Genomic DNA, 27,122 nt, shown 5'->3' on the forward strand with positions numbered 1-27,122 from the left:
CCTGGCTCGGCCATATCCACGGTCCTGTGTGACCCTGGACAAGGCACAGGCTGTCTCTGGCTCAGCCCCAAGCGATGGTAAAAGAAGGCTCCAGAGCCAGCAGGGTGCGGGGTGGGAGGCTTTATTTCACTGTGTGTGTGTTGGGGGGTGGGGTGGGGGGGTACCTGGACAGAGGGCAGCAGGCGGGGCAGGAGGAGTTGGCGCTTGGACAGGGAATGGGTGGGGGAAGGGCTGCCCCCAGGCCTGTTGGGAAGGAGAAACTGAGGCTGGTCCCTGTTGGGACCTAACCCAGGAAGTGGGCTTAGGGGTGGGAATTGGGTCTGGAGGAATGAGGGCCCCCTTGCTCCGGGCTGGACGTGGGACCCGGGCCCTGCCTCACTTTCCTCCTATAGGGCTCAGTCCCTCCTGCTTGCTGGGCCACGTGACCCCCAAACCTCACTGCCCCCGCCCCAGAGGAGGGGGCCAGGCCAGTTAGGGCAGTGGACAGGGAGCCTGGGGGAGTTAGGGAGCGCAGGGTGGGGTCCACAGTGAGTGGAGGGGATGGCGGCCACCTAGGCGGTCAGTTCCTGGCAGCGATGACCACAGAGAGCGCCACGCCCCCCAGGGCGACAGCAGTTGCCCCAAACAGCCACTTCCATGGGATGGACTGTGGATAAAGCAGAGGGAAGAGGAGGCTAGACAGCGGTCAAGACGGATGTCTTGCACTTCAGCTAGCAACAGGCCCCAAACAGGCCTCCCAGGAAACCACTGCCTGACAATGCCTTGCCTGCCTCTTGGAAAACTCCTACTCATGCATCAAAACTCAAGCCAAATGTCCCCTCCTCTGGTACACCTCCCCTTCCCCTCTGGAGGAGCCCCACCTTGAGCCCTCCAGATTGTGTTTTATCTTCTGCTTTAGACCTGGTCACACAGCACTGGGGCTTCTCTGTGTCCCCAGCATAGTCCACAACACCCGAGTTCATGAAGACATCAACGTTTGCAAAATGAAGAAACTCCCTCTGCATGGCGTACCCTGCCCATAGCCCCTGCCCCTACTCTGGGAGCCTCCTTGTGCCCGCCGGCCCCAGCTCACCCAGGCACCCTTGCCAGGACACTTGGCAGGCAGCCGGCTGGGGTTGCCTAGCATCTTCCGGTACAGGGCGGTCTCAGTGCTCCGCTGGGCCGCGTGCTTCTTCACCAGCTTTGAGAGCTCTGCATGGATCGTCTGTGAGAGGGGGGTGTCTGTGAGAGCAGGTGGCAGCAGAAGCCAACGATCACTGCTAGCAGTCTGCCTTTCTGGGGCCCTGGGGCCCTTCAGGACTGGAACCACTGGGACATGGGAATTCTGTCAGCTATTCTCTGGGCATCAGCGAAGTGAGGGCTGCTATCTCCATCCTCCTAGGAAGCCAGAAGATGGAGTGGAGAAAGGGCAGCCAGGAGAGAGGAAGGTTCTGGGAAGAAAGCTGAAGACACTGGCATTGGCCAGGCTGGCTAGTGCCCTTGGCCTCTGGGACCCCTGTTGGGGGTGAGTCCAGACTGCCTATGCAAGGGTCAATAAGGGTCTCAGCAGGTGGGCTGGGGCCCTTCAGCTACCTACCCCCTGCCACTTCCCAGGTAGAAACACCATAGGGAAAGCCACAGCAAGAAGGCTAAGGGGCAGACCACAGGAAAAACTTCCCAGACAGGCCGGCACAGCAAATCTCAGGGTGCCCCCATTCTGCTCACCTTGTTGGAAGGTTCCAGCTTCAGGGCTGCTCTCAAGATGGGGATGGCCTCACTGTACTCGCCTTGCTGGGCCAACACCTGTGGGAGGAAGTGGGGAGTATATCATTCTGGACCCACGCTGGGCCATGTTCTCCTTCAAGAGACCCAGCCCTGCCAGGCTCCTGGCCACCTGACTAGTCCCAAATGTATCTCTAGCAAGTGCCCCGGGGGTCCAGTCACCCCTACACTGCTCCCCTGAGCCCTCAGACTACATGAGCAGACCAGCAGGCTTGGTGTCACTCCCCTAACCTGCTCCTTCTCCTGGGTGTCTGGCTCATCCTGCGCAGGAGACCCAGGTGCTGGTCTCTCCTCCTCCTTCACCACCTCGGCTGGCTTGAGAAGCCAAATGGATGCTGCCAAAGCTCTGGCCACATCGAATGATTCAGAGCCAGGCATGTGACTCAAGCCAGCCAATGAGATCCAGCCTGAACTCTGCTGGTACCACTGAGAGGCCAGTTGCTAAGTGCAAGGGATGGAAGCCTGGAGCTTTTGGCAGAGCACGAGGGAGCATCTTGGTCACCCTGAGAGAGGAGCCTGCCTGAGAGAGAAACACGGCAGACAGACACAGCATCTGCACAACATTTCTAAACACCTGGATCCAGCCGTGCCTGAAGCCAGTTACCCCTGACTTGGCAGTTCCACAAGTCGTTAATTCCTTTGGCTGAATCTATTTGAGTGGTCTTCCATCACCTTCAACCAGCAGACCCAAACACGTATAAGGCTACATGAGTAGACAGTCTCACTCCCCACAAGAAGATTCTAAACCCTTGAAAAACAGGGACAGCATCTTTTCTCTCCTCTGTTTCTATGCAGAACTCTACACACAAAAAGTACTTAAAAAATGCTGGCTGGCCTGCTCAGGCCTCTCATTAACACACTAGGGGACCCTGCATTTGCTTGCACCTCAGTTTCCTTGGTTTACTGCTAAAAAACTCTGAAAGCACCCCCTATCCCAACAGAGTGAAGATGAACAGAGATGGGGACAAAAGCAATTAAAGTCAAGTCCATTCAGGCCAAATTCACTCCTACATTCCACCAGCACTTACTCAGCACCTACTGTATGCCTGGCTCTGTTTGAAGGGCTAGAGATTTAGCAGTGAATGAGACATACAAAATCCCCACCTTCTGGTAAAGGAGATGGACAAGAGGCATGACACCTGGCCATGCTGACAGTGACACAGGAAACATGAAGGCAGGGCAGAGGGTCAGGGTAGGTGTTACAGGGAGGACTTCCTGAGGAGGTGACATCAGAGCAAAGACTTGAAGGAGGTGAGAGAAGGACCCATGGGTGTATTTGGGGTATGAATATCTCAAGCAGAGAACATAGCCTGTGCAAAGGCACGGGGGTAGGAGCAGACCTGGCCCAGGCAACAAGTAGTGGAGAAGCTGAGCAGGATGCAAAAAAGCAAGAGTATACTGGAAGATGATGGCAGGAGGAAGACCAGATAGCTCAGAGCCTTAAAGGCTGAAATAAGAACCCGGCTTTTACTCTGAGGGAGATGGGAGTCACAAAGGGTTATATGCAAGGAACAGTTACCAATGGGCCAAAGGGCAGTGTCGGGGAGTAGAGGGAACCTAAGACCCAGGGTTCAAATCTGACCTCAGTCAGGGGACTTCCCTAGTGGTCCAGTGGTTAAGACTCCACGCTTCCAATGCAGGGGGAACGGGTTTGATCCCTGGTTGGGGAACTAAGATCCCACATGCCGTGTGGTGCAGCCCACAAAAAAAAAAAAGAAAGAAAGAAAATCTGGCCTCAGTCAATGAATTGCTATGACCCAGGCCACACCCCTGCACCTGTCTGGGCCTCAGTTTCCCCATTTATACCCCAGGGAGCTTGGCTGACTGATACCTATGCCTTTCTCAAATCTAGGGTTTGGGACCAGCGTCACTGCTCTGAGGTCAGGGAGCCAGCCTGCCCTCCTGCTGCCTGTGAGCTGCAGCTCACCTTGCCCTTGCGGAAGAGTGCCTTGATGTTGTCGGGCTGGTGCTCGAGCACAAGGCTGCAGGAGCGCAGCGCTGCACGATAGTGGTCCAGCTTCAGCTGTGAGGCTGCCAGGTTGTTCAGACACTTCACCTTCAGCTGCAGGAGCTGCTCCTCCTCCTCGAATGTCATGTCCACTGTGGGGGGACAGCACTCAACTACAGCCACTGTCACCACGCTGCCAGCCGCCCACAACCATCTGCAGAGGGATGATGTGACCCAGGCCAAGGCCCACCCCCGTGCACCTGGTGCTGGAGGAGACTGGGAGGGGGAAGGGTCTCTGAGTGTCCCAGTCACAGGAGATGGGGAGTTTCCAAGATCCCAGTGCTGGGGCCTCTACCACCTACTCCCTGGGGGACCTCAGGCCTCTCTGGCCTCAGTTTCCCCATCTCTAACACGGGCCAATACCAGTGCCGTCCTCAGGGCACTCCCAAGGAGTCGACAAAACGGAGCCTAAGTGAACGAGGGCCTGATCATGGATTGACAGTATCTGCAGTCACCCACATTCCAACATCTACCTGAACTCCGCAACAGTCCACTGACCTGGGATATAAGTCTAGAAATATCTAAAGACTAGGCATAGCTAAACATCTATCCATATTCTAGAATTTTCTATAACATTTTGAATCTGGGGCCCTCTGTGGCTTGAAGTTTCTAGCACTAGTGGGGATGGCTTTGCAGGGGAGGTGCTGGGATTCGACCTGGCAGTCACCTTTGGCACTAGAAGTGATGGCCTTGATGGCGAGGTCGTAGGAGTTGGCGGCCAGCACGAAGTCGGCCCGCTGGTAGTGAGCATTGCCACACTCCCGCTTCCGGTTGGCCAGGGCCACGCGTTCCTGCCCCGTGAGCATCTCCAGGTCAGGCCCATCCACGGCAGTCTTCAGGGTCACCTCCAGGCACAGGGCCGCGTGTGGGGGGATGTATGGGCTCCTGCTGGGGGATGGGGTGGGGACAGCACTCAGACCCAGCGGCCACCATGACTGAACCCCAGACACGCTAGGTTCAGTGGGCGCAGGCGGGAAAGGGCTGTCACCCCCTCCTCAGTAAAACACAAGGGAAGTTAACTCTTGCTACTCGAGCTCCGTGACTTGGTGCGGGAGTTCCCCTCCCGGAGCCTGTTTCCTTTTCTATAAACCGTACACCTAGATGGGGTGAGATGCGGGAGCAACCCATCCCACCCACTTCCTCACCCCCACAGGGACCCCTGCAGGCAGCAGGTACTCACCTGCCCTGGGGGCCGTAGCAGTACTTGGAATCAGCAGTGACCATAGCCGTCTCTCCCACGTCCATGAGCGGGACGCTGAGATCCAGGGCCTGGGGTCGGGGAGGGGAGCGGCATGAGTTGAGTGGGTCCAGGTGCAGCACAGCAGTGCCCACCCACCCGGCCACCACCACCACCACCACCACCTCCCCTGCATCTCACCCCAGCCCCTCCCCACCCAGAACTGCCCAGGCCCTGCACCATTCCCACCTGGATGACATCACAGTCACCCAGGGTGAACACCAGCTCCGGCTCCTCCTGTACCCGTGTGCCATTCTCCAGCGAAGTCTGCAGCTGCACGGTGACCACCTGGCCCTTGGCCGGGCGGCTTGAGCCTGGTGGGCCTGGAACCAGCATCTTCTTCCTCAACAGCCCATTCCCTGCCATGGAGCAGGGACAAGCAGCCTGTCACTGAGCAGCTCAGATGGGCTGCCCCCTGGGCACTTCCCCCTCCCCAGCTCTGCCTATCCTGGGGGTGGCACAGCACCAGGGCACAAGATGAGTTTTCAGTGGCCACTCTGCCACTTACTGGGCAGGTGACCCCATGCCTCTGGTCCTCGGTGTCCCCAGCTTGGACGCTGGGCATGAAAGGATTGATTTGGGGACTGACGATACTGGCTCCAAGGATGGGCTCAGTGAACGCTGGCTGGTCTGTTATCTTAAGAAAACCAAGGTAGTTCCCCGGTGGCCTAATGGTTAGCATTCTGGGCTTTCACTACTGTGACCCGGGTTCAATCCATGGTCAGGTAACTGAGATCCCGCAAGCCACGCGGTGTGGCCAAAAGAAGAAAAAAAAAAAAGAAAGTCAAGGCTCAGTGAGGGCAAAGGGCTGAGAAAAGCCATCCTGCCTACCACAATCAGGGCAGCAGGGATACCCAGTAATGAGACTCTGGAGGTACCCTCTCCTCCCTCCTCCGGTTCCAATCTCAGCCCTGTGACATGTGGACCTCAATTTACCCAGCCATGAAATGGGGTGGTCAGGGGGTATCCTGGTGACACCTAGTGAGTAGTTTGCTTGGTTAGCAGAGTACCTGTGATGCCAGGACTGTGTCCCGACCAAAGCACCACATCACAGAAGGACCTATAAGCAAAGGTAGCCCCCAACGCCCCCCTCCAGCTGCGGAAGAGACCCCTCCATACCCCAAACGATCTTAGGAATGGCCAAATGGCCACAGTCAACACCTACTGAGTACCAGGCATGAGGTCCCATGCTCTCATGAATCCACTTAAGGAGCCCCCACAATGATGACACCCACTGTCATGCCATGACAACTGCTGGGGCAACAGAGGGCTTACACCTATGGGGCACGTCAGACTGACATCATCTGCAGTCACCCATGTTCCAACAAGTACCTGTATTCCGTAATATTCCACTGGTCTGGAAAATACTACCATGAATCTGAGTAGACCCTAGTCTAAAGGTTAGGGGCAGAGAGATCTATTCATACTATGGAATATTCTAGAGTGTTCCAAATTTCTGCAGTGCTCCCCAACTTATACATGTCCCCGCATCCAGTTTGAGAACCAGTGATCTAGAGGATGTCAAGAGACCCCTGTGTCTTGAGGTTTCTGGGCACTAATAGTGGATATGCTGGTAGGACCTCAACCAGGCACTGCCTCTCACCCAGGTAAACCAAGGGATGTAGAATCACATCCCCTCTCAAGGCCTCAGTTTCCTTGTCTAGAAGCCTGAATTCTGACTTCAGAAAGCAGCTGCCTTGAATATAAACAAACAGAGCCATCCTCATGCTCAGGCAGGGAGCAGTGCAGCTCTTAATATCATTAGAGAAGAGCTTCCCAAACTTTAATACAGCCAAGGAGGCTGTGCAACCCTGGACAAGTGCCTTCACCTCTCTGAGCCTGTTTCCCTATCTGTAAAACGGGGATATGGCAGGAATTACATCGTGGGGTTGTTGTGAGGATACAATAAGATGATGCACAGGCCTGGCACAGAACCAGTGCTCAGTAAATATCACCTGGTGTTATTTTTAGGCGCAGTAAGGTTTATATCTGTAGTGGAGGTGAAATCAGTACCAATCCGATTTTACCAGTGCCAGTATTATTTGATACTACTGTATCATTAGCACTAATGATGGCAGTAATAATGTTTTACTATTATTTGTGTGGCCACTAGCATTATTTAGTGTATTAGATATCAGAACTAGTAGCGCTGTGTTTATCTTCTAGAGTTGTTGTGATGGGGTACATGGGGGTGGCACATGTGTGGGTTCTCCTAGTTTCTTTCTTGCAGGACTCTTCTGAACAATTAGCACACTAATGAATACTATGAACCAGACACAGGGATGAACAAAATGGGATGTTCCACAGATCTATTTGACCTCAGGACACATTGTTCTGGGGACAGGCACTTGCCAGACAAATGCCAAGAAAAGTGGGGGTTGGGAGCTGCCAGCGCCTGCTGTGCTGGCTGTGTGGCTCTGGGCAAGTGATTCAGCCTCTCTGAGCCCTGTCAGCAGCTCTGCGAAAGCAAGTCATAGGGTGGGGAGGCAAGAAAAGGGCATAAACATGAAGTGTCTCAAACAACTGCCTGTGGCTGGCGATCAACGTGGTTACCACATGTTTTACTTCCAACCTCCTTCACAACAGAGATGGGGAAATGAGGCTCAGGGGAGGAGAGGGCCTAGGCCAAGGTCACTCCTGAACCTGAGCTGTCCAGGCGCTGTCGGTCAACCCGAGCCACCCCTGCTCCTTACCCAGGATGTCCAGCCACTCGTCCAGGGCCGGGGCGGGCTCCGGCTCCGGCTCCATGGCAGCCAGGAACTCTCGGGCCAGGGCCCCGGGCTGTTCGGCCTCCTCCTGTGAGGGCTGCCCTACATCCTCAAGTGGCGGCAGCTCACTCAGATCCTCCTCCTCCTCCTCCTCCTCCTCCTCGCCCTCTGCGTCTTCCACCCCGTCCAGCACTTCGAAGTCCTCAAGTGGTGGGACCCCAGCAGGTGGCGGGGCAGTGGGCTCAGGGTCCGCAGCAGAGGGCTCAGCACAGGATGCCATGCTGCTGGGGGGATGGGAATTGGCCCTGGTGGGGAGAATGGATGGGGGTAAGAATCCCACCAAGCCCCTCAAATCTCCTCTGCCTCCATTCTCCACACCGCCAATCACTTGCTGTGTGACTCAGGGGCTCCAGGCCTTAGTTTCCTCATCTACAGGGTGGGTAGAGTAACAACCCTGGTTTGTCCAAAGGACTTAACAACCCACTCATCAAGCCCTGGCATCAGGTTCAAACAGTGTTAGCTATTATTAATTATTATTTAATCTTTATAAACACCCCGGGGAAGTAGGGAACATCCCCCTGCAGAAAAGGAAATTGAGGCCCAGAGTGGCAAAGCCATTTGCCCAAGGTCACAGAGCAAGCCAACCACAGGAGGCAGGATTTGAACCTAGGGCTTTATCTGCTTAAATGTCCAGAGCTGGTGCTGGGATTTTTTTTCAGGGGGACAACCCCTGAGATCTTGGGGAGACTTTTTTTAGACCCAAGGGAAAAATAACTGAATCTTTACCAGGGCTCCCCACCTCCAGTTGTCCCTTCTCCTAAGGGGAGCCACCCAGAAACCCCAAGGCTTTCCTTCCATACACTGAACCTAATACCACCGCCCCCAACACCAGGAACCGTGACCCAAGTCATTCCTTGGGAGCCTTTTCTCCTCTCCTCAGGCCTTCTTACCACCTTCTCAAAGTAGCCTCCTTTGAGGAGGAGTGGTCGAGACCCCCACGGCTTCTTCCTTGGACCATCAAGAACTGTCCGCCTCCCCCAGGCCCCAAGCTCTGGCGGTGGTAGAGCCGTCATTCTAACCCACAGCATCCCCTCCCTAACCTTCACCTGCCTGCTCCTTCCGGGCTAGGGTCCCATTTTCTGAGACCCTCCCAGCCCCCACCCTCACCATCTCCTGCGCTCGCATAAATAGCCCTCCCCCCACCCCAAGCACCGACCCCAGCCCGGGCCAGCTTCCCCCACAGCTGGCCTGTCGCCCCCAAACACCTTGATATCCCCAGACGCCTCCCCCATCCCATAATACCTCACGCTCTCCAGACGCCCCCTGCACCGGCCTGGCCTACCGTCGACCTCCCACCCAAGTTCCCAGCGCCCTACGCCTGTTTGACGCCACCAGTCTGGGGCTCCCGACCCCCTGCAACCCTCGGGCGCCCCCGGCCCTGCACGTCTCTGCCGGCAGCGCCTCCACCCGCTGCCCTTGACCTTCCGTGGCCCCCACCCCCAGCTGCCCTCACCAGGCCGCGCCCTCTCCGGCACTCAGACCCTCCGCGCCCCCCGGCTCGCTTCCCCCGCGGCCCTTCACTCCGCCTAGCAGCCGCAGCCCCCGCCGCGCCGGTCCCCGGCTAGCCCAGGTCCGGGCAGCGCTCCGGGCCGGCGCTACCCCGCCAGCGCCCCGGGACACGTGCCTCCGGCTCCGGGACCCCGGCCTGGGGTCCTGCGCCCCCCTCCCCGCCCCCAGCCGCGGCCGCCGCGCCTCGGGAACCAGGCTCTGGGGCCCAGCACCGCCCTCGCCGCGCCCATTGGACGCCGCCTCAGAGACTGCAGCGTCCATTGGTGCGCGAGCACATCCGTCTCAGGCACAGGCACCGCCCCCTTCCTGCTTGTATCCGTGGGGCGTTCTTAAAGGGGCAGAGGCCGTCGCGCCAACCCCGAACGGAGGCGGGGGCGGAGGCGGAGGTGGAGGTGGAGGCGGGGGCGGGGGGCTGTAGATCCGAGTCAGTTCTCGGGTCAGCGCCGCGCAGCTTGGCCAGACTTACAACCCCTGTCTGAGCTTCATTCTGCTCATCTGTGAAATGGCGATAAACACCTCTATGCGCGCACTCTCACCTTGGGGGCTGTTGGGAGGACAACACTAAATGGTATTTCCTTAAGGAGCTCAGGCTTGCAGGTCAGGGCAGCCAGACTGCTGGATAACCCACTCTGAACCGTTAGTTACTTCTGTAGACCCGAAGCCCCGAGGGGGAGCGACGTGCCCAAGAGCACACAGAACCTCCGCCCCCCTCTACACCGCCCCCGCACCTGGTCTGTCTAATCCCGGGAGGGTGGCCTGGTGCATACAGGAGGAACTCAATAATGGCTAGGTTAACTGCTGAGTGAGCAGGGCCACTGGGAGGAGTCCCTCCTCCCTGCACCTTCTGCTAGAGTATGATAAGGTGCCCACGGCCCCAGGAGAAGGTGGCAGCATTGATTAGAAGGGTTTTTATGGCTCTTGTTTTGAAAGAGGGGGCACTTACTCCTCTTCACTATATTTTATTTTCTTCCCAGCAGTTACCCCCTTCCAGAATGATCTTGTTCATTCTTTTGCTTCCCCCCCTTGCCCCCACTTTGCTCCAGCCTGGAAAGAATTTTCTCTGTTTTGTCCTCACCACCTCCTTGAATGATGCTTAAGGGCCTATGGGAGTTCAATAGATGAATGAATAATTGAATGAATTAATGAATAAATGAGCAGGACACTGGCTTTTGGAGGTAGCTAACACTGGAGAAGGTAACTGGCTTTTGGCGGTAACTTGTCAGATAGGTGCTCTGAGGTCACCTCCTACTGGAAGCCATCCCTGACCTCCCCATGGCAAGGCCAGGTGTCCTGATTGGCTGCAGTCTTGGTAAAATCAACCTCCACTTCATAACTGATTCACTTGTGTCTGTGCCATCAGTTGACTTTTGCTTCACCCAGTAGACTGGAAGACCCCCAAAATCTGAGAAGGGTACATTGTTTCTTATTGTTTTAGTCCTGAGGCCTACATACTGCATGGCACAAAACAGAAGGAGGTATTCAGGAAAATCATTGTGGAAGGAAGGAAGGAAGGCGAGGAGGAAGGAAGGGTGGCCAGTCAGAAGAGGTGGTGGGGGGACTTTCCTGGTGGTGCAGTGGTTAAGAATCCACCTGCCATTTTTCACAGAACTAGAACAAAAAATTTCAAAATTTGTTTGGAAAAACAAAAGACCCCGAATAGCCAAAGCAATCTTGAGAACGAAAAACGGAGCTGGAGGAATCAGGCTCCCTGACTTCAGACTATACTACAAAGCTACAGTAATCAAGACAGTGTGGTACTGGCACAAAAACAGAAAGATAGATCAATGGAACAGGACAGAAAGCCCAGAGATAAACTCACGCACATATGGTCAACTTATCTTTGATAAAGGAGGCAGGAATGTACAGTGGAGAAAGGACAGCCTCTTCAATAAGTGGTGCTGGGAAAACTGGACAGGGACATGTAAAAGTATGAGATTAGATCATTCCCTAACACCATACACAAAAATAAGCTCAAAATGGATTAAAGACCTAAATGTAAGGCCAGAAACTATCAAACTCTTAGAGGAAAACATAGGCAGAACACTCTATGACATAAATCACAGCAAGATCCTTTTGGACCCACCTCCTAGAGAAATGGAAGTAAAAACAAAGATAAACAAATGGGACCTAATGACACTTCAAAGCTTTTGCACAGCAAAGGAAACCATAAACAAGACCAAAAGACAACACTCAGAATGGGAGAAAATATTTGCAAATGAAGCAACTGACAAAGGATTAATCTCCAAATTTTATAAGCAGCTCATGCAGCTCAATATTAAAAAAACAAACAACCCAATCCAAAAATGGGCAGAAGACTTAAATAGACATTTCTCCAAAGAAGATATACAGACTGCCAACAAACACATGAAAGAATGCTCAACATCATTAATCATTAGAGAAATGCAAATCAAAACTACAATGAGATATCATCTCACACCAGTCAGAATGGCCATCATCAAAAAATCTAGAAACAATAAATGCTGGAGAGGGTGTGAATTGGTACAGCCACTATGGAGAACAGTATGGAGGTTCCTTAAAAAACTACAAATAGAACTACCATATGACCCAGCAATCCCACCACTAGGCATATACCCTGAGAAAGCCAACATTCAAAAAGAGACATGTACCAAAATGTTCATAGCAGCTCTATTCACAATAGCCCGGAGATGGAAACAACCTAAGTGTCCATCATTGGATGAATGGATAAAGAAGATGTGGCACATATATACAATGGAATATTACTCAGCCATAAAAAGAAACGAAACTGAGCTATTTGTAATGAGGTGGATAGACCTAGAGTCTGTCATACAGAGTGAAGTAAGTCAGAAAGAGAAAGACAAATACCGTATGCTAACACATATATATGGAATTTAAGAAAAAAAATGTCATGAAGAACCTAGGGGTAAAGCAGAAATAAAGACACAGACCTACTTGAGAATGGACTTGAGGATATGGGGAGGGGGAAGGGTAAGCTGTGACAAAGCGAGAGAGAGGCATGGACATATATACACTACCAAACGTAAGGTAGATAGATAGTGGGAAGCAGCCGCATAGCACAGGGAGATCAGCTCGGTGCTTTGTGACCGCCTGGAGGGGTGGGATAGGGAGGATGGGAGGGAGGGAGATGCAAGAGGGAAGGGATGTGGGAACAGATGTATATGTATGACTGATTCACTTTGTTATAAAGCAGAAACTAATAATAATAAAAAAAAGAAAATGCAGAGAGGAATTCTAAAGTACTTGGAATGTTCTGTTCTTAACTGGGGTGCTGAATACATAAGTATTCACTTGTAATTATTCTTAAACTGTTCTTGTGTATTTTACATGTTCTTTTTCTATAAAACAAATTTATTCTCATTAAAAAAAGAAAAAGAATCCACCTGCCAATGCAGGGAACACAGGTTCGATCCCTGGTCCGGGAAGATCACACCTGCCGCGGAGCAACTAAGCCCGTGTGCCACAAATACTGAGCCTACGCTCTAGAGCCCGTGAGCCACAACTACTGACCCCGCGTGCTGCAACTACTGAAGCCTGTGCGCCTAGAGCCCATGTTCCGCAACAAGAGAAGCCACAGCAGTCAGAAGCCAATGCACCACAACGAAGAGTAGCCCCCGCTCGCTGCAACTAGAGAAAGCCCACATACAGCAATGAAGACCCAATGCAGCCAAAAATCAATCAATCAGTAAATAAAATTAAAAAAAAAAAGAATCCGCCTGCCACTGCAGGGAACACGGGTTCGAGCCCTGGTCTGGGAAGATCCCATATGCCACGGAGCAACTAAGCCCGTGCACCACAACTACTAAGCCTGCACTCTACAGCTCGCGAGCCACAACTACTGAGCCCATATGCCACAACTACTGAAGCCCGCACGCCTAGAGCCCGTGCCCTGCAACAAGAGAAACCACCGCAATCAGAAGCCCGTGCCCTGCAACGAAGAGTAGCCCCTGCTCGCCACAACTAGAGAAAGCCCGCACGCAGCAGCAAAGACCCAACACAGCCAAGAAAATAAATAAATAAAATTTAAACAAAATAAAAAAGGAAAATATTTGGGACCAGCCAAGTCCCTTTTGGCTTCAATGTGCAGCCCCCACCCCTTCCAGGAACCTCGTAAATGTTCCCTGGCCTCCAACAGAGCCCAAGAGACCCCTTGAAAAGCTTGGTTTCTCCAGTCTGGGCCTCTTCTGCTACAGCTTGGCAAAGCCATGCAGACAGAGCCACACTTCTACTTTTCCCAGCAGCCGCCACCCAGGCTCTTCTCAGCACTGGCTGCTGTCTGGCTCATGGAGCTCCACAATTCTTAAAAGATCAAATCCACACTATGTGCTTTTCCACCATCCTGTCTTTGCTCCTGTGATCCCCTCAGTCCTGAGTGATTGTCAGCACCTGCAAAACTCCTAATCCTACTTCAAAACTCCATCCAGATGTACCTGCTTCCTGGCCTTCAGAAGTCCTTATAACCCCACTCTGCAGGTTCCTCCAACCTTGAGTCTCTCCTCCCTCTAACCCACATTGTTCCCTTCAGGGCTGGGATTGTCTGTCAGGCTCTCCTTCATCCTCCAAGGTTAGGCAGGGACTGAGTATTTTCTGGATTCTCAGAATATGGGCCAAACCCAGAAGGGGTGACTAGAGGGTTTATTGAACAATTTTTAAAACTGTTGGTTGAACTATAAGAATGTATAAGATTCCTGATCATCATTAACTTTTCAATGAATGAATGCAGGAGAGCGTGAGAGTAATAATAGAGTTTACCCTCAATTTACCAAGGGCTTACAATGGGCCAAACTCTGTTGTAAGGCAGCGGTCCCCAACGCTTTTGGCACCAGGGACTGGTTTCGTGGAAGACAATTTTTCCACGGATGCGGGTGGGGTGGGGCAATGGTTCAGGCCGTAGTGCCAGCAATGGTTCAGGTGCTAATGCGAGAGATGGGGAGTGATGGGCAGCAGCAGATGAAGCTCTGCTTGGTCGCCCGCCGCTCACCTCCTGCTGTGCAGCCCGGTTCCTAATAGGCCGAGAACAAGTACTGGTCCACGGCCTGGGGTTGGGACCCCTCTTGTAAGGAATTAACCTGCATGATTTCTTAAGGTTAAGCCATTTGCTCAAGGCCACCCAGCTAGGATGTGACAGCTGGAATTAGAACTCAGTCTTCCATGTGCCCAAGGGTATGTGTGTATCTCTCAAGCTCTTAGCAACCTTAAGAGGCAGATGCTAGGTTCACCCAGACTCACAGTTAACAAACTGAGACACAGAAAAATCAGACATATAATATATAACATACATGTCATAAGACCTCAGAAACTAATGATAACTGCTAACACTTCTCAAGCAATTACTATTTGCCCCATTTTGTTCATGCATTTAACTTGGGTTATCTCACTTAATGCATCCTCATCTCAGTATGAACTCATGGTTTTCAGTAGAGACACAAGGGAACAGATATAGAACTAAAAATAGATGTGTATATGCATGGGTTAGTAGACATACTTGTATTTCGTAGCTCTGACTGCTGAGAGGGTCTCTAAGCAATAATACCTGGGTAGCAGTGAGCACACCCAGCACCCAGATCTTGGTCTCTAAATACCATTCTCCAAGAAGCAGAACCAGGCTCCTTGGAGAAATGGCTGATTCCAGGGATATTCCAAAGCAAGCACAGAACATCTTGTGGTGCCAAAAGTAAGGACGTACTCACAGAAACATGGAGACATATTAAAAGGACATAGGAGCTAAATTAAAGGGGCAGTAAAATAAATAATATAGAAATTAATTATAAGCCACAGAATAAAATAAATACTCATGACTCCATAGTGATATAAATACTTGAATACATAATTGGGAAGAATGGACAGCTCTTGTTTACAACAGAATTCCAATTAATAATTAAATTACAAATCACCATTATGCAAACACATAGTAAGTAATCATTATTGCTGCCAAGAGCCATGAATGGATGCTAAAACTAAAGGGTGAAAAATATGTAAACAACAACAACAAAAAAAAACCAAGACCAAAACACCAAGGGTATTTACATGGTCTCTTAAGTATCCCCCCATAGGATACTTATTAATTGCAAAGGAAAATAGTAACTTGACAGTTGAGAAGCTGGTAGACACTGCCTTAAGCAAGTAATCAAAGTTAAGTCACCAACAATGAGACATATCAACATCCCAGTGCCTCCTGATATGATGCATTGAGAAGGAAACAACATCACTTCTGTGGGATTCTTTCCCAAACTGCTCAACTTCAGTCTAATCATGAGGAAATATTGAACAAACCCATAATGTTAGGTATTCTACAAAACCAGTACTCTTCAAAAGTCTTAAGGTCATGAAAGATTAAGGAAGACAGGAATTGTCACAGAGTGGAAGAGACCAAGGAGACATGACTAAATGCAATGCAGGATCCTGGCCCAGAAAAAGGTTACCAAAAACGGAGCAGGGGTTTTTAAACCCGAGTGAGTCTGATTCCCAGCCTGGAAAGCAGAACATTTGGGTCTGGATCCACCACAGGCCACTCGAGGATTATATGACCCTGTGGGAATGCCTGCCGCTCTCGGACCTCAGTCTTACCATCTATAAAAGTGGTTGTCTCATCATCCCTCCCCATTCCCCTCCCCCCTTCCGGGCTGCCTTGGAGCTCGGGCTTTGGAAACTACGCAGGCGCGAGAGGGACTGCTTGATTGGCTATTTGTTGTGATGCACCCGCAAATAGAAGCTGCGTCTAAGCTCCACCCGTTCTTGCCGCGCCTCCACGCACGCAAGTCAGCCCAGGGCACGTCGCCGCCACGCGCGCTCGCACGCATGGTGCGTGGTGACGTCGCGGCGGCGCGGGCGCCATCCCGGAAGCGCGAGCAAGGCCGCCAGATGTGCAGGTGCTGCTGCCACCGACGCCGGGGCCGAGTTCGGGGTGGGGCTGGGGTCGCAGGGGCCTCTGGGGAGCCGGGCCGGGTCGGGCGCGGTCCTCGGGTTGTAGCGGGGTGGGGCGCGCCGCTGGCAACATCTGGGCACCCCTCCTGCGCACAGGCCTCAGTTTCCCCGTCTGCGCGGTGGACGCGCGGGCGGCGCCATGGGTCGAGTCTGGATCCGAGGCGCGGGAGTTGGGGCCGCCTGTGTTCAGGCTGTGCCGTGTCTCCCGGAATCGGGCGTTGACCTGCTTGGGCCTCTGTTTCCCGCTTCACAGGGGCGGGGCATGAGGGGATTTGTGAGCCCCGCTCCGCCTCGCGGGTTTTGTTGAGCTTGGGCAGCCAAATTAAATTCTGTTAAATGACGTGGGTGGAGTTGCGGCGCCTCTCCGCATTGGTGTGTGACCTGAGCCCACCCCTGGGAGTCTTAGGTGCCCTCGGAGATGCCCTTGTAGAAGTGTTTGTTCTGTATTCTTGGAAGCACTAGGGAGGCCCTCATTAGAATACTGATTCCCCGGCCCTGTCCTAGGATTTCTTCACACTCCACTTGGAGAAACTGACTGCTCCGAGCCCAGCACCTCTTATCACTATTGGTTTTAGTCCCCACAGACAGCATTGTGAGATTCTGATTCTTTGTTATACCTATTTTCTGGGTGAGAAAACGGATCTAGGAAGTGAGGTGACTCTCCCAAGGTCACACAGCCTCCCTCTCTGCGTGTATCCCCCATAAATATATTTGGAGCAGGGATCAGAGCCCATGCTGGGTCATTTCCACTCTGTATGTGGGCCAGATTAGCAGTTAGTCAGGGAAGGCTTCCTGTGAGAGGCAGCTGGTGGGGGAGTGTGCCTTGAATCCCTCAGCCCTCACATCTGGGAGCCAGAGACAGGAAAGAGCCCATCTTTGTAGCAGAACCATTTCCCACAGGTCCAAATCCTGCACCTGCCAGGCTCTAGCTGTGGGCTTCCCACCACATTCTGTCCTTTGAGAGCCCAAGTGTCTTTTTTTTTTTTGCGGTACGCGGAGCACAGGCTCCGGACGCGCAGGCCCAGAGGCCATGGCTCGTGGGCCCAGCCGCTCCGCGGCATGTGGGATCCTCCCGGACCGGGGCACGAACCCATGTCCCCTGCATCGGCAGGCGGACTCTCAACCTCTGCGCCACCAGGGAAGCCCCCCAAGTGTCCTCTTTATACATGATCTTCTTTGGAAATGTGGAGGGTGTGGGTGTCCATGCCTGGCACATAGAAGGAGCTCAAACATGGTGATTGGGGAGGGGGTGGATTTCATCAGGTGTGGCAGTTTATCTCCAGAAGGCACGTAATGGCTGCAAACTGATAGCCAGATTCTGGGCACAAATAGATACGTATTCTTGGCCTCTATGGTGTTGGGGTAAGAAAAATATTAGTTGCTAACATTTGTAAATGAGGCGATTTCACAGGAAAAAGAAATCCATATTTCAGGTTTATTTCTGGAGACAATCAGAAGTCTGGCAGGACCAGGTGCTGTAAGAAGCAGCTGTCCTGTCACAGGTAGCTACTGAACGTCAGAGTCACACATTTGTGGATCCTGTGGTCTGTGGGCGTTTGAGTTGTGACCCATGTTCACTGGCTGTGTGACAATGGCCTAGTTCCTCAGTCTTTGAGCCTCAATTTTCTCATATATAAATAAGGATGGTAACAGTTGCCAGTGTTTGAAATTGGTGTCTTGTTTAGTATACAGTAGGTGCTCAATAAAGAGGAGGGTAGTTAAGTGGGCTCTGAAGGCCCTTCCTGATCCTGTGTGTGAATCTTAACCAATTGCAAGTGGGCCTTTCTGTCGGCCATTAAATGTGCAGACCTCAGAGCCAAGCTATGTCAGGATTCTGGGTTTTTCCTGAACCCCCTTAGGAGGGTCAGTGCTGAAGCTGTGGTCCCTCCTGCCCTAGCATGGTCCAGGAAGTCCCCACCTGCTGGGATAGCATCTGTGTGCCAGGGAAGCTGGGAGCCAAGAGCCACAGAGCCAACTGGGTTGCTGGGGCCCACAGCCTGGCTGCCAGTGCCTGAAATTCTTGGCTTTAACTTGCTGATATAAGTCTAGCTTCAGAGCTGAGTTTGAAAGGTTCTGTTTGCCTTCATCAAACTAAATTCTCGGGCAATTCCTTTCTGTGAACAAGGTTCTGGGCTGGGCTCTGGAGACAGAGCAGCGAGCAAGAAAGTACACATGCCTCTGTTCTATTGGAGCTAATATTGCTGTGGGGGTGACAGGCAAAAGGGTTAACTGATAACTAAGATAATTTCAGGAAGAGATGAGACAGTGGAGCAATTAAAAAAAGGTGAAGTGATGAGTGACCAGAATAGGGGTAGTCATCATAGACCTCTTGGGAGAAAAGGCATTGGAGGGGGTGATGATTTGAGGGGGCAGCCAGGAGGAGGGGGGCAGATCTATGCAGGAGGAAGGTGCCTGTAGCTTTGGGCACATGGAGAGGGGCGGGTGTGGAGGTGGGAGGGGTGATGGGATTGTGATGTGCTTGGGTGCAAGTTATAAATAGGAACTCCTGTGGTTCTTGAAACACCCCCGAGTTCCTGGCATGACAAAGCTGAGGCTCAGGTGGCATGACCCACTTACGGACAGGTGGCCTGTGGGGTTCCCAGCCCCTCCTCTCCATCCCACCTCCCCCCACTTCCTGATGCAGACTGAAAACACTTTCTTCCTGCCTGTTTCAGGCAGCGGAGGAGGAGGAAGAGATGGACCCCCCGGACTCGGCCTCGAGGGTCTTCTGTAGCCGCATCCTGAGCATGGTGAATGCGGACGATGTCAACGCCATCATCCTGGCCCAGAAGAACATGTGAGTGGAAGCCAAGGGCCCTGGGCCCCCGGTGTGGGAAGGAATCCACTTGCTGGCCAGCATTCTTGCCCTGCCCGCCTCTACCCTGGGCCCACACTGGTGATAAAATGAAGGAAATGAGCAAATCTGCTGGCTGGCTCCAAAGTAAATTCCTTCCTGGTCTGGAGGCGAGGCCTTGGCACAGGAAGCAGGGCTCTGGGACAGTTTCGCAGCTGCGGACAGTTTGGCGGGGACCACAGCAGCTCCTTTCCCGAGGCCTGGGGTGGGGAGACTTGGGGGGGGATAAGGAAGGAACTGCTGGGGGATTTAAGGGAGCCAGTTGGCTCACTTCCTGTTGGGAACCTATTCTCTCAGAGCCTAGGCTGTCTCTGCAGAGCACCCAGGGTCACTTGGAAGGGCTGTCAATGGCCTTTGCCCTCTTTGGGGCTTGGCACTGTGGCCACCATAGCCTCACCCTAATTCCGGCCTGCTCTGTGGGGAAGAAGGGCTGACACAACCTTCGGGGGGAAACATGGTCTCTTGGGGCTTTATTTTTGTGTCTTTAAGCCAAAGGCTCTTCCTTCCATTTACAGCACAGAACAGACCTGATACCTTACCTTTCTTGCCCTGTGACAGGGGTGCTGGATATGTCTGGGTCTCAGCAATACCCATCTCCCTCCTAGGTCTTTAGTTCAGATTCAGACCTGACCCCGGGGAACTCCCAGACCGAGGGGAGACAAAATCAGATTTGAACCTTCCTGGCCTCGGGGTGTCAGGGCTGGGCCAGAGAAAGAAGCTGGGGCTAGGGGAGTCAGAGTGTCAAAGAGTCTACTTGAGGGAGAGGGTTAAGGCTACATGAGAAGGGTACACTTGAGTAGGATTTTTGAGTAGGGTTTTGAAAGTTGAATAGGAGTCTGCTAGCTGGCTCAAACACCAAGTAGGACTCCACAAGACAAGGGAATGGTCTACGCAAAGGTCATGGAGCAGGAAAGGGCCTAGCAGGATCAGTTGGCAGGGACCTGGAGGCTGAGCAGAGGAGTCGGTGCCCTTTTTCCGCCACCAGGCTGGACCGCTTTGAGAAGACGAACGAGATGCTGCTCAACTTCAACAACCTGTCAAGTGCCCGCCTGCAGCAGATGAGCGAGCGCTTTCTGCACCACACAAGGACCCTGGTGGAGATGAAACGGGACCTGGACAGCATCTTCCGCAGGATCAGGTGGGTGCTTGGCCCTCCAGTCTCTGCCTCCTGCTCTGAGCCTCTAAGCCTGAAAAGAGGGTTCCTCCTCTTTTCAATGAGGGCCGTCCTCTCCACGTAGCAGGGCGGTGGGGAGATTCAGCTTGTTTTACGAGGCTTTATTGCACACTTAGTACTGGAGAAGATCTGAAAATCTTGGAGTTTCTGAATTTAAATTTTATTCCTTTTTTGAAAATGCAACATAGTGCCAGACCCATAATGCAAAAGGCAGGCAGGAGCAGACAGTGAAAGGCTAGCCTCGTGTCCCCCTTGGCCTCCACCCAGGACTTCTCCCAAGAGGAAAATGAGATTGCCAGGTTTTGTGGGTCCTTCTCAAGCTGGTTTCCACGAGGACAGAGAAAGACGATGTCCAAGTCCCCAGCCACATAGAATGCTTGACACAGCCCCCGGAGCTCCTATCACCACTGCTGCCGTTAACAACTGCCGCTGGGGCGCCCAGGCCTGGAACAAGCTGGTACTACAGCTGTATTTCTGGCTGACGGTGCCGCTTCTTCTTTTCCGGGGGCAGCCACATCTGCTGGCAGAGCAGGTGCCACAGATTGAGGGCAACATGTTTCCTTGGAGCATGCTCTGTGCAGAAATCACAAGACAGGCCGGATAAATCCTTTATCAAAGCGTATCTTTTCTGGGGCATCTCACCAGGCTGGTTGCCCACGTGTGGTGTTGCAGGGGTGGGAGTAGAGTAGGAACCACAAGGGTTGACACCTTTTGTGTGTATCTGTGTCACTCAGGAAGGAGATAAGTGTCCAGCCAGGCAGGGATGCAGCAGCAGTGGTACTTCAGGGTTGGGGGGGGTTGGGGGGGACAGTGCTGGCTGGCCATAGTCAAGGGTGAGAGACTGCTCTGAAGAGCCTTTTGTAATTCTTTGTAAACAGAACTGCATTACTTCAGGTAAAAAGGAAAAACCAGCAGGTTAAAAAGGGAAGCAGGTGCTTCTCTGTGAAGTTCAGTTTAGTGAGTGCCAGTGTTTGGTGATTGGGATGTGGATAGTCAGCACTCCTGGCCCCCACAGACATCCTCACCCTGGGGATGGAGAGACAGGCTGGGACAAGTCACCCAGAGGAGTGCCTGTTGAGGCAAGGGGAAGGGAAGCTTCCTGGAAGGTTGTCCTGGTAGAAGAGGTTTAGACATGAGGCATTGCAGGTAGAGGGCCCAGCCAGCACGCAGAGCCAGCACCAAGGACACGCAGAAGTTGGGTGACAGCTGGGTAGCTGCCATCCGTCCTGCGGGTGGGAGGTCTGCTGGCTGAGCGCCCAGTCCTACCTCCAGCCCTGGAGCAGAGTATGACAAGCAGTGAGGGGGAGGTTCCTGGCCTGCACCGGGCCCAGCCTGCACACTCTGCGGGTTCAGCCCTGTGTGCCTTCCCTTCCCCTGCAGGACACTGAAAGGGAAGCTGGCCAGGCAGCACCCGGAGGCCTTCAGCCGTAAGTGTCACCCAGAGCTCCTACATCCCGTTTCTGGGCTCTGTGCCCTTGGATGCCAGGGCCCTCAGCCCAGGGCTGGCTTCTGGAAGGTCACCTCAAGGGCTGACACCAAGCCCGGGCCCTAGTGGGCAGTGGGTCCAGTAAGACCTGGGGCAGGGGTGGGAGTGCTGGCCTGATCTTCTTGGCAACCTGCGGAGCAGGTGTTGGGACGAGAGTCTCCTCCCTTGGGGGAGGTCACACGAGGGTATGTGGACAAGAATGATGACAGTCAGTCCTTAGCCCAGTGAATGTCACGTACCCCTACGAGCCAGGCTGTTACCCACAACCACCTATGAGGTGGGGACTGTGCCCAGAGGGGCAGTGACGTGTCAGAGGAAGCACAGCATCCCCCATGCTGAGCTTCAGTTTACCCAGTCTGCAGAATGGGCCAACAGCTCCCCAACTCCAGGGCCGCTGACAACCACAGGCATAAAGGCAATGCCGTCATTCCCAGTTTATAGAGCAAGGAGCTGAGACATGGGCAGGTGAGGGGCCTGGCCCAGGTGACACAGTCAAGAGGGCAGAGCCAGGCTCAGACTTGCCCCCAGGGCCCGCGTAGGCCTAACCCCAGAGAACCTGAGTCTTTACCTTACCTCACCTTAAAGAGAGGCCTCTCACCTGCTTGGGCCTCAGTTTCCTCATTTGTAAAATGAACCAAGTTATGTCCCATGGGGTGGGGGTAGCTGTCAGGGGTCCCGGGCCCAGTTAATCCCTCATCACAGTGCGTGGCATGGTGACTAAGCCAACTCCTGGGCCTCCTTCCTCCAGACATCCCGGAGGCGTCCCTCCTGGAAGACGAGGATGAAGACCCCATCCCGCCCAGTACCACAACAACCATTGCCACCTCGGAACAGAGCACAGGCTCATGTGACACCAGCCCCGACACAGTCTCACCCTCCCTCAGCCCCGGCTTCGAGGACCTGTCTCACGTCCGGCCTGGCTCCCCTGCCATCAATGGCCACAGCCATACAGATGACGAGGAGACGCCGGGCGAGTAGCCCTAACTCCCAGGAGCTCGGAGGGGTCTCAGGGCAGCAGCGGTGCCACTGCCCAGATGTCTGAGGTGGCAGTGGGTAACCCTGCCTTGAGACAGTCAGCTTTGCCACCCTACTCTGTCATTTGGGGCTCACTGGGGGACAAGGCTCCTTCCCTGGGGTATGGAATTCCTGGGGATCTATCATTCCCTCTCCTTCCTCACTGAGAACGTCTCTCTTCTGTAGACCCCTCTGCCAGGCCAGGGAATGACCAGTCCAGCTGGAGTCGGGTTGGGTGCAAGGGAGCTTTTCCAGAGCCAGGCCTGAGGTCTGCTCTGAGCAACACCTAAAGGTTCCCAGAGACCAGAGCCAGATGTCCTCTGCCCCAGCACCCTGGTCAGGACCTCCTCAAGGTGGCCAAGCACTGTCATGTCTGAGTTCACCCCAGCCCACCCCTGTGCCTACTAATTCTGGTCTCCTTGCCCCTTCCTCCAATGACAGTATTGAATACTTTCTCCAGTCATTATCTCAAGGAGGTTTCTGAGACAGTTGTAGAAGCCTCAAGGCAGAGATTAGCCATCCACTCAGCACCGAGCCTGGTTAGGCCCTGTTTCTCGGACCAGAGGTGTGGACCCTGAGGGCCCAGCAGGCTTCTCCTGGGGCCTCCATGGAGCAAGCCGAGCCACCTTGGAGAACAGAGTTAAGCAGAATATTTTTGTACCCGAAGTTTACAGATGCTGTTGGGAAGTTATCAATAAAAAGACTCTGTTACTAAAAAGGGAAGGGTGCACCTAGCAGTGGCTTCCTTCCATCCTTGGGCCCAGCAGTCCAGAATGGGGGCAAGTGCTGGATGTGGGACAGGATGGTTATGGACAGCCAGGCACCATTGAGCTGGAAAGAAGTGGGCTGCTCTCCTTTGAGTGGGAGTCTCCAGTGGTGGCAACCATAATAACCCCACTTCCTATCACCAACCAGGCCTTCAAATGTGCTGTTCCCACTGCCCACAACATTATTCCTTTACCTCCGTGAGTAACTCCTCCTCCAAATCTCAGCCCTAAGGTGGGCTCCTCAAGGAGCTAGGGTCTCATTCCCCATCAGACACTCTCACAGAGTCCCCTCATCTTTGGAGCACTTAGAAATTACGTTATTAAAGGCCTCTTCCCAGACTTCAGAGTGTCTGCTTTTGCCTGGTCCATAGGGGGCGCCGGGAAGTGTTCAAGGAAATAAGGTACGCTGCCAAACCCACAGGTAACTTCTCAGTTCTCACCGCTTTCCGGCGCCCAGCACTTTTTAGCCATCCTTGAGTCTTCTCCGTCTTATATCCTAAACAGACCCTGGGTCCCACCCCATTTCCTTGGGTGAATGCACCAGCCCCACCTGCTCTCCGTGCTCCTTCCTGTACGGACCCGCCCTTTAATCCATCTGTGCACAGCGGCCGGCCTCCAGTGGCTCCAACACGTTCGGCCCTTACACCGCCTCCTGCCTCGACCCTTGCGTCTTGGACCCGCAGACCCTCTGCTTAATGCCTCCACTTTAACACAAAACAGTTTCCCCTACTCTGTTGAAATATTTCCGGAGCACCCGCTACGTGCGGGCAGTCTTCAGGCGGCCTGGAAACAGCAGGCAGAAACACCAGGAAAGGTGCGGCATTATCCTACGTGACCCGACGGGCGGAGCTCACACCCCGAGGCAGGTGGGCACCGGTCGCCCACAGGCGCCGCGGCTTCGTGCGCCCGCACCCAACAGGGGGGGCGGGGCCGAGGGCGGGGCGCGGCGCGGATTGTGACGCAGACGCGCAGCGTGCTCGGTGCGCAGGCGCCCTCGGAGGCGAATCGGCGGTTTCCGGTTCAACGGCCCTCTTTCTCTTCAACGAGACAACGGAGCAGGTCGGTGATGGCGGACTTGCGGGTTGGCCCTGGGCAGGGTTGGGCGGTAGCCTGCGGGGGGCCAGGCAGCGGAGGGGGCGGCCTGGAATCCGTCTAGGCGAGCTAGGCCCTGTGGGGCGGCTTAGCAAGGCACACTGGGCCGGGTTCCGAGCCCGAGTTGGGCCCCGGGAGGGAAGCCGGCCTTTGGAAGAGGACCTTGCCCGCTCTGCCGGTCCCAGCTATCTGACGAGGCTTTGGGGCGAGGATGTGTCCTCCGGGGCAGATGCGATTTAATGGGGAGGAGTATTAACTGTAACTTTGTCTCGTGGCGCACACTCTGTCAGTCCATTTAAAAATATTAAGCCTTTGAGCTGGGTCTCTACCCGTCTCCTTTTCTAAATCTGTAAGGAGAGTCTGGTAGTAGCAGCCATTTTCTAGACTTGGAAAGTGAAAAAACAGAAATACCTGTGTAAACAAGTATCAGGCACGTGGTTGGCAGTTGTTACTTATGGATTGGATCAAAGGCAGGAAATGTGGTCTGAGGATTAGGGCGTAACCCAGAAGGAAGCCAAAGTTTTGGGTGTCTGTGCTTGCAATTAGGAGAAGGGACTGTAGGGAGGAAAGCGTGTGGGGGGGATGCTACTAAGATGGGATTCCCACCCCGGCTGCAGGAAGAGCGGGGGCTGGTGGAGGAGAGGAAGGATGGGACCTCCAGACCGTTCTTGGCAAGGTGGTGCCGTAGACCTGTACTTTTCGTTCCATCTTCAACGACGAAGCTGCTGGCTTGGAGGGTGGAAGGAAACAGGCTCTGGGGCGGGCCTGCATTTGAAGTCGATGCTGGAACAGGGCTGGCAGGAACTAAGGCTGGCCAGCCTGTGAGCTCGGGCTTCTCAGACCTTCAGTGCTCACCATTCCATCCGGCCATTCTCCCCGCTCTCTCGCCAGCAGACGCAGAGATGCAGATCTTTGTGAAGACCTTGACGGGCAAGACCATCACTCTAGAGGTCGAGCCCAGTGACACCATTGAGAATGTCAAAGCTAAAATCCAAGACAAGGAGGGTGAGTTGGGTTGGGGCTGTGTGCTCCGCAAAATGGGGTCCCTTCAGCCCTGGGGATCTGCTGTCCTGTGTGGAATGGGTGCTTTGGACAGATCTCAGCCATGCCAGTGCTTCCCCTGTGTGATCTTGGGAAGGCAGCTTGTCCTCTCTACCTCATTTTCCCTTTTGACAGTTTGGGGGTGATCCTGGCACAGCCCTGTGGAGGGAGGGGAGATCTGCCGGTAGTATTCTTGCCAGAGCTTTAGTAACTGAAGTGCTCTCTTCTTAGGCATTCCACCTGACCAGCAGCGTCTGATTTTCGCGGGCAAACAGCTGGAGGATGGCCGCACTCTGTCAGACTATAATATCCAGAAAGGTACGGGGGTGGGGTGGCTAGACAGTACCTCAGTGAGGCCTAGGACCCAGGATGGGGCCCTGACAGCCTCTTCAGCACTGGGAGGGGGCTGTAGAGGAGGATTGTTCTTAAGGTGAGGATCACATAGGGCTAGGGAGTATTGCTTTGTAAGGTACTGTTTCCATCGCTGGAAAGCATCTCAAGATCTCCACCAGGATTTCCAAATGGCGATGGTTTCTCATGTTCTTATTCACTTTTTTTCTTTAATTCTTGTGTTTGTGTTTCTCAGTGTGATAACTAAAGAAAATCGGCACCACTTTTTGCAGCAAAAGATTTAAATGTCTTACCTAGGAAAATAAAAGGTCGTCCTCGCACCACTTAGAAATTGCCTTGCCTTTGGGGAAACCCAGGTGGACACCACTGTTGATGTATATTTATATTAGTCTCAGACTCCCCGAGGACTGGTGGGAAATGACAAGGTGGAGGTTCTGTGGGGTGGGCTGGGCTGGTGTGTCCATCTACACATAGAACGCCCAACGGATTCCGATGTGTCCCTGCCACACGTGAGAAGCTCTGGTCTGCAGGGCACTGGAGGCTGCCCTGCACCTGTGGGACTGAGGTGGTGAGCCTAGGCTCAGTCACTGTCTCTCTGTGCCCTTCGTTTCCTATAGAGTCCACCCTGCACTTGGTGCTTCGTCTGCGAGGTGGCATCATTGAGCCTTCCCTTCGCCAGCTCGCTCAGAAATACAACTGCGACAAGATGATCTGCCGCAAGTGTGTACTCTTCAGATCGGGGGTGTGGGCTGGCCCTGGTGGGGGTCGGGATGTGCCCTCACCACTCGCTCGTGTCCTCGCACAGGTGTTACGCTCGCCTGCACCCCCGTGCTGTCAACTGCCGCAAGAAGAAGTGCGGCCACACCAACAACCTGCGCCCCAAGAAGAAGGTCAAATAAGGTCCCTCCACCGGCTTCTTCTTTGCCCGCAGGGTGGCCTCCTGCCTAAGCCCCATGGCCCTGGGGCCTCAGTAAAGTTTCCCTTTCGTTGACCGAAGCAGTAACTGGTGTCCACGTGGTTGGTCTGTCCAATGGGGAGGTGGCTGAGGTGCGGGCATCTCCCTTAGGGACTTCCTGTCACTGAGTTCTTCATAGCTCTTGGGGGTCCTCTGTCCTGTGTTCCAGTTGTCTTACCTGTAA

General features: G+C 53.7%; 3 protein-coding genes across 12 annotated transcripts; 2 read left to right on the plus strand and 1 right to left on the minus strand.

Moving 5' to 3' along the window:
• Nucleotides 1-105: 105 nt before the first annotated feature.
• On the minus strand, nucleotides 106-15,867 carry FKBP8 (FKBP prolyl isomerase 8). 9 transcript variants are annotated; one of them, XM_081233447.1, is made up of 9 exons: nucleotides 15,848-15,867; nucleotides 7,700-7,995; nucleotides 5,196-5,365; nucleotides 4,950-5,038; nucleotides 4,437-4,657; nucleotides 3,689-3,861; nucleotides 1,705-1,782; nucleotides 1,073-1,204; nucleotides 106-646 (listed from the first exon to the last, which is right to left on the minus strand). In XM_081233447.1, exons 2-9 carry the CDS (start codon nucleotides 7,992-7,994, stop codon nucleotides 560-562), a joined length of 1,245 nt encoding a protein of 414 aa, XP_081089573.1. In that variant the 5' UTR covers nucleotide 7,995; nucleotides 15,848-15,867; the 3' UTR covers nucleotides 106-559. The 9 variants fall into 9 exon arrangements, with proteins under 9 accessions (XP_081089573.1, XP_081089576.1, XP_081089575.1 ...); XM_081233450.1 differs by lacking the exon at nucleotides 15,848-15,867 and adding an exon at nucleotides 9,399-9,494 and having other exon boundaries at nucleotides 4,437-4,654; nucleotides 5,250-5,365; nucleotides 7,700-8,019; XM_081233449.1 differs by lacking the exon at nucleotides 15,848-15,867 and adding an exon at nucleotides 9,399-9,494 and having other exon boundaries at nucleotides 5,250-5,365; nucleotides 7,700-8,019.
• A 177-nt stretch (nucleotides 15,868-16,044) lies between these two features.
• On the plus strand, nucleotides 16,045-23,450 carry KXD1 (KxDL motif containing 1). The gene is made up of 5 exons (XM_081232516.1): nucleotides 16,045-16,149; nucleotides 18,880-19,001; nucleotides 20,044-20,196; nucleotides 21,613-21,659; nucleotides 22,467-23,450. Exons 2-5 carry the CDS (start codon nucleotides 18,901-18,903, stop codon nucleotides 22,694-22,696), a joined length of 531 nt encoding a protein of 176 aa, XP_081088642.1. The 5' UTR covers nucleotides 16,045-16,149; nucleotides 18,880-18,900; the 3' UTR covers nucleotides 22,697-23,450.
• Nucleotides 23,451-24,444: 994 nt separating this feature from the next.
• On the plus strand, nucleotides 24,445-26,986 carry UBA52 (ubiquitin A-52 residue ribosomal protein fusion product 1). 2 transcript variants are annotated; one of them, XM_081232517.1, is made up of 5 exons: nucleotides 24,445-24,558; nucleotides 25,486-25,596; nucleotides 25,864-25,950; nucleotides 26,601-26,703; nucleotides 26,789-26,986. In XM_081232517.1, exons 2-5 carry the CDS (start codon nucleotides 25,494-25,496, stop codon nucleotides 26,880-26,882), a joined length of 387 nt encoding a protein of 128 aa, XP_081088643.1. In that variant the 5' UTR covers nucleotides 24,445-24,558; nucleotides 25,486-25,493; the 3' UTR covers nucleotides 26,883-26,986. The 2 variants fall into 2 exon arrangements, with proteins under 2 accessions (XP_081088643.1, XP_081088644.1); XM_081232518.1 differs by having other exon boundaries at nucleotides 24,485-24,558; nucleotides 25,483-25,596.
• The last annotated feature ends 136 nt before the right edge of the window (nucleotides 26,987-27,122 follow it).

Source organism: Mesoplodon bidens (genome assembly GCF_964165515.1).
Source record: "Mesoplodon bidens genome assembly, chromosome: 4".
In the NCBI taxonomy this organism is placed as follows: Eukaryota; Metazoa; Chordata; class Mammalia; order Artiodactyla; family Ziphiidae; genus Mesoplodon; species Mesoplodon bidens.

Excerpts from the sequence above, each read along its gene's own strand:
- FKBP8 (XM_081233447.1), bottom strand. The coding sequence starts at position 7,994 with ATGGCATCCTGTGCTGAGCCCTCTGCTGCGGACCCTGAGCCCACTGCC. Across the intron at positions 5,039-5,195 it reads GTGACTGTGATGTCATCCAG|GCCCTGGATCTCAGCGTCCC; the intron begins GTGGGAATGGTG and ends CCCCGACCCCAG. Across the intron at positions 1,783-3,688 it reads CACTCTTCCGCAAGGGCAAG|GTGTTGGCCCAGCAAGGCGA; the intron begins GTGAGCTGCAGC and ends TTCCTCCCACAG.
- KXD1 (XM_081232516.1), top strand. The coding sequence starts at position 18,901 with ATGGACCCCCCGGACTCGGCCTCGAGGGTCTTCTGTAGCCGCATCCTG. Across the intron at positions 20,197-21,612 it reads AGCATCTTCCGCAGGATCAG|GACACTGAAAGGGAAGCTGG; the intron begins GTGGGTGCTTGG and ends CTTCCCCTGCAG. Across the intron at positions 21,660-22,466 it reads GCACCCGGAGGCCTTCAGCC|ACATCCCGGAGGCGTCCCTC; the intron begins GTAAGTGTCACC and ends TCCTTCCTCCAG.
- UBA52 (XM_081232517.1), top strand. The coding sequence starts at position 25,494 with ATGCAGATCTTTGTGAAGACCTTGACGGGCAAGACCATCACTCTAGAG. Across the intron at positions 25,597-25,863 it reads TAAAATCCAAGACAAGGAGG|GCATTCCACCTGACCAGCAG; the intron begins GTGAGTTGGGTT and ends CTCTCTTCTTAG. Across the intron at positions 25,951-26,600 it reads AGACTATAATATCCAGAAAG|AGTCCACCCTGCACTTGGTG; the intron begins GTACGGGGGTGG and ends CGTTTCCTATAG.